The sequence below is a fragment of the Colius striatus genome, chromosome 29 (genome assembly GCF_028858725.1).
Source record: "Colius striatus isolate bColStr4 chromosome 29, bColStr4.1.hap1, whole genome shotgun sequence".
In the NCBI taxonomy this organism is placed as follows: domain Eukaryota; kingdom Metazoa; phylum Chordata; class Aves; order Coliiformes; family Coliidae; genus Colius; species Colius striatus.
Genome location: NC_084787.1, coordinates 864,428 through 871,462, shown reverse-complemented (window position 1 = coordinate 871,462; position 7,035 = coordinate 864,428). Strand labels below are relative to the sequence as shown.

Sequence of the window (7,035 nt, the reverse complement as noted above, 5' to 3'; positions counted from 1 at the left end):
CCCTGGAAGAGCAGGATTGAGGCTTTAACCCTTTCCTTCCTGGCAGGGGGCAGGGGGAGGGCACTCACCCCCCTTCCCCAGGCACCACTTGCCCAAACCCAGCCAAGGCAGGTTGAGCTTCTCTCGCTGGGGAGCAGATTTGATCCAATTTGCCTTCTCCCACCCTCCTGGGGACTGAACCATTGGCTGGAAACACAGTTTGGCTTTAACTCCTGCACCAAAACAACCTCAGACTTGACTCATTCCACCCAGACTCACCCTGGGCAGGGAAGGGCCAGACCCTCCACACAACTCCCTTTAACATTCCTCCTCACAGCAACCCCCAACCTCAACTGCTGGGGTTTGGGGGTGGGTTTGGGGGCAGGGCTCCTACCTGCACATCCCACCAAGCTCCACAAACCAGGAACACAAGCTAAAAACAACCCAAAAAGGCAGATTTTATCCAACTGGAATCCAGTTCCACAGCAGCCACGTGCTGGGGGGGTGAAACCCCCGGCTGGGGAGAGCAGGAGCAGGTTCAGGAGCAGCCCCTGCCCTGTGCTGCTCACTCAGGGGTGGGTTGGTTTTGTGTTTCCTACCTTAAATAACCTTTTGCTTAAAAAAAACACCAAACCAACCCCACCCACAGCAACAAAACGACCTTTGCAGGCCCCAGCAGCTCCAGTTCCATCCTCAGCATCCACCTGAATAGCAGCTTTGTCACCCTCTGGCAGCAGGGCCCCGGCTCCTCGGGCACCTCAAGGCTCTGCAGACACAGAGCTTGCAGAGAGAAACAGAGAAACAATCGAACCCTTTGCAAATCCTCCTCCCCTGGCACCCCCAGCCCTGCCCACACCCAGCCAAACCCTCCCCAGGCTGCAGCAGACTTTGCCATTCACGGGGGGTTTTTTAACTGAACTTTATTAGTTGTTTTTAACTCTTCAACCATTTCTCTTTTTTTTAAAAAAAAAAGAAAAAGAAAACAAAACAAACCCAAAACAAAAACATCCAGAGACAGTTTTGGTCTGACGTTGGTTCCTGGTCCTTTTCCCCCTCCCCTCGCCACACACCGGGCTGCAGGAGGCAAAGCCCCATCCAGCTCCTGGGCTGCAGGAGGCAAAGCCCCATCCTGCTCCTGGGGTGCAAGAGGCAAAGTTGCCCCATCCAGCTCCTGGGGTGCAAGAGGCAAAGCCCCATCCTACTCCTGGGGTGCAAGAGGCAAAGCCCCATCCTACTCCTGGGCTGCAGGAGGCAAAGCCTCATCCAGCTCCTGGGGTGCAGGAGGCAAAGCCCCATCCTGCTCCTGGGGTGCAAGAGGCAAAGCCCCATCCAGCTCCTTCTGTCTTCCAAATAAATAGAAACAACAAAACAAAAAACAAGCCAGGAAAGAAAAGCAGGAATGAGTGGGGAATTTGTCCTGTTGCAGCTGGGGAAGGGACTGGGAGAGGCCCCGGGGAGGGGGAGACTCCAAACCCGCTGACAGAAGAGAAACCAGAGGCTGAGGCTGCTCTGTGAGACAGAAGCAGTGGCTGAACCACCAGCAATTTCCATCCTGTCACCACCAAAACACTCAGGACTTTCCTCCTCCTCCCCCCGGGGCTGCACCAGCTTCTCCACCCCCTCCCTCCCTCAGCAAAGCCCGGCCCGGGGCAGGGAAAGGGGTTTGGGGGGTTGTTTCCCCCCTCTCCCCGTGTTTGCTGCAGGATTCGCTCCCCTCGGGCGAGGGGATGGTCAGGAAAAGGGGGAAGAACACGGGGCCGGAGCCCAAATCTCCCGGCAGGGCCCCGGGAGGGGAAGGAGCCGTCCCGGTTAAGGCAGGAGGTGAGAGGCTGGAAGGGCACCGACGGTGAGCGGGAGACACGAGGGAGGGAGGGAGGGAGGGAGGGGAGAAGCAGCGCCCGCTGCTGCCCCGAGCCGCGGCCTCTCCCCGAGCGGGGGGCTGGGGGCTGCCGGGGGTCCCGCTGGCTGCCGGGGGGTTCGGTGCTGCTGGTGGGACACGAGCGGCGCTCAGTCGGTTTTGCGGTGGTTGTTGTTGAGGGCAGGGGGGTGCCCGTTGGACAGGGGCCCGTTCACGGGGCCGTTCTTCGCAGCCTCCTCCTCCTCCTCCGAGTTGTCGGTCTCCTCGCGGTCGCTCCGCTCGTCCTCCACCACCTGCAGGTGCCCAGGGAGAGGCTCAGCCAGCAGCAGACCCCCCCCTCGTCCTGCCGTGCCTCAGTTTCCCCCAGCGCTTCCCCTGCGCTGGGGCAGCCGCAGCCCCTCGGCCTGAGCCCCCCCCTCACCTTTCCAGTTATGAACTTCTGGGCCATGCGGATGATGAGGTAGGCCCAGAAGATGTGCAGCGACTGCAGCACCACCATCATGAAGTTGAAGAAGTAGTAGCCAAAGAAAGGAGGGTAAAGGTCCAGGGGATAGACCACGGTGCAGTGCATGATCCTGCGGGAGAGGCGGCTGCTCACGGCACAGCCCCACGGACTCACACCGCCCCGTGCCTCAGTTCCCCCCCCAGCTCCCCCCCGTGCCTCGGTTTCCCCTCCCAGCTCTCCCCCTGTGCCTCAGTTTCCCCTCCCAGCTCCCCCCCAGTGCCTCAGTTTCCCCTCCCAGCTCTCCCCCCGTGCCTCAGTTTCCCCTGCCCACCCCACAGCCGCTGGTGCTCACCAGAAGGGCAGGATGACCAGGCGGGTGACGATGAAGACGGCGGCGAAGACGATGAAGATGTTGTTGCAGGTGTTTCTCCAGCCAGCGTAGTTGAACATCTTGGCAGACTGAGGGGATGGAGGGAGGGGGTGAGGAGGGGCAGGAGGGGGTGAGGAGGGGGTGAGGAGGGGCAGGAGGGGGTGAGGAGGGGGTGAGGATGGGCAGGAGGGAAGGTACCTCCAGCAGATAGTCGGAGGAGTCGTGCAGGGCCATGATGAGGGTCCCTGCCCGGACGTAGTTGGCGAACCAGGAGAAGCTGATGAGGATGATGGTGGCCACGTGGTGGATGATTTGCTCCTTGAAGTCCTGAGGCCAGGTGAAGGGGGACAGGGGAGGTTCCAACAGTCAGATTCCACCCTCTGCAACCCCTCACCCCTCCCACAGCCTCAGATCCTCCCCCCAGCGCCCACCACGAGCTGCTCCCGTGTCCGTGGCCCGTCCTTAGAGACCCCCTGGCACTGCCCACCTTGCGCTTGACGTCGGAGGCGATGCTGAAGAGGAGGGACCAGTAGAAGGAGAGTTCAATCATGTAGTACCAGTACTGGGAGGGCAACACGCTCTGAAAGCAACAGGCACCTCGCTGGGGTGAGTGGGGGGATCCTCCACGTGCCCCAGGGAGGGGGTTGATCCCCTTCTGTGGGCACCCAGAGGGGTCCTGGGGACTCTTCTGCAAACCCCTTCGTGCTGTTGGCCAAACCCACGGGGGTGTGACCCCCAAAGAGACCCCCCCTCCCTGCACCCCTGGGGCCTCTGCTCCCCAAACCCAGGGGCAGGGGGGGCTGGGTGCTCACCTGGATGGGGTACCCCTTCCACACCTCCCGCAGGTCGTAGAACCAGGGTTTCTGCAGGAGGAGGGGGGAGAGGAGACAGAGAAGGGTTAAAGGGGGGCTGTGGGAGGGCCAGGGAGAGGCTGGGGAGGGGGCTGCCACACTTACATCCACTATGACAGCCAGGCCAGCAATGAAAGCAAGAAGGTAAAACGTGAATCGCCAACTGGAAAAAGGAAGCAGAGGGTCCTGAGCCGGGCAGGAGGGGCAGCGAGGGAGGAGGATGGACCCAGCACAGCCCCTGCTGCCCCCTCCCCAGGCAGCTCCTGGCCTGGCTCAGGCCTCACCTGGCCTCTCGGAACTTCTTGAGCAGACTCGGCCTGTCCTGGTTGCGCCGGCGGCGGAACCAGCGCTCGACCTGTCGCACCGTGACGCCGCTCGCCCTGGACAGCAGCTCCACGTCGGCCTGGGGGCACAGGGGCACATCACTGCTCTGCCCCTGCTGCCTCCCTCCTCCCTGAACCCCCTCCAACCCCTTCTGGGGATCCCCCAGTCTGTTCCCAGCCTTCCCCTCACCTGCTTGGGGTGTTTGGTGGTGGTGGCGTAGAACTTCTCCAGCACGGGGTTGGGGGTGGCTTTTAACCTGATCTTCTCCTTGACGTTCAGCAGCCCGGCCAGGGGGGTGGCCACGTACCTGGGGGAGGAGCAGGAGGTGTGGGGGTGTCACACCACAGCCCCATTCCAGTGCCACCCACCTGACATGGCCCCAAAGCCACCCTGTGCCTCAGTTTCCCCCATCTCGCGGGAGGGTTTGAGCACGGGGGGGGGGGGAATCCCTCTGTCAGCCCAGGGCGGGGGGCAGCAGCCCCCCAGGAGAAGTCAGGGCCTGGAGCACCCCGGGGAAGGTGCCTCCCCCTTGTCCCAACAAAGCCCTGTCTGTTCTCAGCCTCCACTGGCCATTGTTTGCCCAACAAATCGCAGTGGGGGAGGCACAAAGGCGGGTCTGTGCCAGGGGGACGGGCTGGGGGGGGACAGGACCCCGGGGAAGGGGTGGGGGGTCACAGCCACAGCAAGGACGGGGGTGACACATCCTGGGGTTCACCCCAAGCCCCGGGGGGCACAGGGGGAGCTGCGTTTGGGGGGTGGGACTCACGTCTCAAAGAGGTGCCGGACGATGAGGAAGAGGAAGGCCAAGGGCAGGGTGATGTAGAGGTCGGAGGCTTTGGCGTAGACTCGCCCATCCCGGTCCTCCAGGTCGGCCCAGGTGAGGTTTGCCGGGAGCCAGAGCCGCTCCCACCAAAAGGAGCTGTAGAGGGTCTGAAACATGCTGGGGGGGGTGAGGAGAAGACAGGGGTCAGGGCTGAGGTGACGGGGGGTCTCTGCACAAACCCCTCATGTCACCCCTGAGGTGGCACCTTGAGCCCCACCTGAGCTGCCAGCGAGGCCACAGTGGCCACTGCTGAGGGTCTGTGGGCCACTGAAACCCCTCTGGTGACCCCCAGAGACTCACAGTGAGCCTCCAGCCACAGTGGCCACCACTGAGGGTCTGTGGGCCACTGAAACCCCTGATGATCCCCACTGAGACTCACAGTGAGTTCACAGCTACAGTGGCCACTGCTGAGGGTCTGTGGGCCACTGAACTCCTCCTGGTGAGCCCCAGAGACTCACAGTGAGTCCACAGCCACAGTGGCCACCACTGAGGGTCTGTGGGCCACTGAAACCCCTCTGGTGACCCCCACTGAGACTCACAGTGAGCCTCCAGCCACAGTGGCCACTGCTGAGGGTCCGTGGGCCACTGAAACCCCCCTGGTGACCCCCAGAGACTCACAGTGAGTCCACAGCCACAGTGGCCACCACTGAGGGTCTGTGGGCCACTGAAACCCCTCTGGTGACCCCCACTGAGACTCACAGTGAGCCTCCAGCCACAGTGGCCACTGCTGAGGGTCCGTGGGCCACTGAACCCCCCCTGGTGACCCCCACCTCAGCTCCCAGCGACCCCTCAGCCAGGGTGGCTACCCCTAAGGGTCCGTGGGCCACTGTCCCCCCCTGGGAGCGGCTCGGAGCGGGGCAGCGTCGGCACCGAGGGACTTTGCTCCCCGCGGCACCGAGGGCAGCGGCTGATCATTAATTAACCGCGGCCGGAGGGGCCCGAGCTCCCCACGGACCCAGCCCCGCGCTGCAGCACACCGGGGAGCCCCTTCCCCGCGAGGCTGACGCTGAGCAGCGGAGCCCGAGGCCGGGATGGGGAAACTGAGGCACGGAGCCCCCTCCCCGCCATCCCCCCCAAACCCCCCGGGGCCGAGCGGGCGGCCGGGGATTAGGGATTTACCGGCACAATGAGCACCTTTGTGCCTCCAAAAGGCTCCCCCCGGGCACCCCCCGGGCTGTCCCCGTCCCCCCGCACCGGCGGCTCAGCGCAGCGCTCCCGGAACCCCGCGGCACCCGCGTTTCTCCCGCAGGGGGTCGCGGCTCGGGGGGTCCCGGGAGCTGGATCCGCAGCGCAGGGGAGGGAACGAGGCGAGGCCCGAGGCGGCTTCGCGGGGAAAGAGGAACCGCTGGGGCCGGTTTCGCAAGGGGAGGAGGGAGCGTGTCCCGGCCCTCGGGAGGCACAAACCGGCCCCGGGCGAGTAACGGGCCGCGCAGGCACCGGGGGGAGCCGGTGGCACCTCGGTCTGGAGCCGGGGCCGGGCACGGGAGACACATCAGCCGGGGCACAGCCCGCGGAGCGGGTTTAGGAGCGGTTAGAGGGGAAAGGCGCGAGAGTTCAGGTCAGGGGGCAAACACGGGCAGGACAGAACCGAGCCCTGCACCGGGGGCTCCGTGCGCGCCCGGGACCGGGGCACCGCCGGCTCCACAGGCCCCGCGGAGCTGCGGCCGGCCCGGGGCGGCCGTGCCCGGGGCCTCGCCAGGGGGACACCGCCTGCTCTCGGGCTTTATCCCCGCCCTGGGGCCGAGCCGGAGCCTGCGGGCGAGCGACGGGACGGGACGGTCGTGGCACGGAGCCGGGAAGCCCCGGGGGGCGCTCGCCCCGCCCTGCCCCGCCCCAGCCCCGCGCCCGCCGCAACGGGACAGACCGCGGGGACCCGAGGAAGCGGAACCGGGCACCACCCGCCGCTCCCCCCGTTCCCCCCCCGACCGCAGCCACCGCCCCGGCCCAGCCTGGCCCTGCCCGAGCCCGGCGGGGCCCGGTGTGCACCGGAGGCCCCGTGCCCGCCCCGTCCCGGCCCGTCCCGGCCGTCGCCCCCGTCCCGGTGCCGGGTCCCCACTCACGCGCCGCCGCTCGCGCCGCCGCCGCCCCCCGCCGCGCGCTCCCGCCCCGCGCGCGCCAGGCAGCGGGCGGCAGTGACGTCACCGCCGGCACGGCCCCGCGCTCCCGCCCGGCCGCCCAGGCCTGAGCAATCCATCGCCGAGCCCGCGACCGGAGCGGGGGGGTGGTGAGGGCGCCCTCTGCTGGCCGCGCCCCCCCACTGCGCCCTGGGGAGGGGGCGACGCCGTGTCCCGGGGGTGGGGAGGGTCCCGTCACCCCAAACCCCCCAAACCCGCGTGTCCGTGGTGTGGGGAGGGTCCTGTCATCCCCAGCCCCCCCAAACCGACA

The 7,035-nt window shown here is 66.0% G+C and overlaps 1 protein-coding gene across 1 annotated transcript; it reads right to left on the bottom strand.

The window, feature by feature from the left end:
- Positions 1-882: 882 nt before the first annotated feature.
- Positions 883-6,782, bottom strand: CERS2 (ceramide synthase 2). The gene is made up of 11 exons (XM_062016355.1): positions 6,711-6,782; positions 4,594-4,767; positions 4,017-4,134; positions 3,788-3,906; positions 3,609-3,666; positions 3,465-3,515; positions 3,140-3,232; positions 2,851-2,979; positions 2,635-2,741; positions 2,259-2,412; positions 883-2,130 (listed from the first exon to the last, which is right to left on the bottom strand). The coding sequence occupies exons 2-11, from the start codon at positions 4,764-4,766 to the stop codon at positions 1,987-1,989; spliced, it is 1,146 nt and encodes a 381-aa protein (XP_061872339.1). The 5' UTR covers position 4,767; positions 6,711-6,782; the 3' UTR covers positions 883-1,986.
- Positions 6,783-7,035: the final 253 nt, after the last annotated feature.

Bases quoted from the DNA above. Each gene is read 5' to 3' on its own strand.
- CERS2 (XM_062016355.1), bottom strand. From the start codon at position 4,766: ATGTTTCAGACCCTCTACAGCTCCTTTTGGTGGGAGCGGCTCTGGCTC. The intron at 2,742-2,850 runs GTACCTTCCCTC...CCATCCCCTCAG, and splicing joins CCTCCGACTATCTGCTGGAG to TCTGCCAAGATGTTCAACTA. The intron at 2,131-2,258 runs GTGAGGGGGGGG...GGGCACCTGCAG, and splicing joins AGAAGTTCATAACTGGAAAG to GTGGTGGAGGACGAGCGGAG.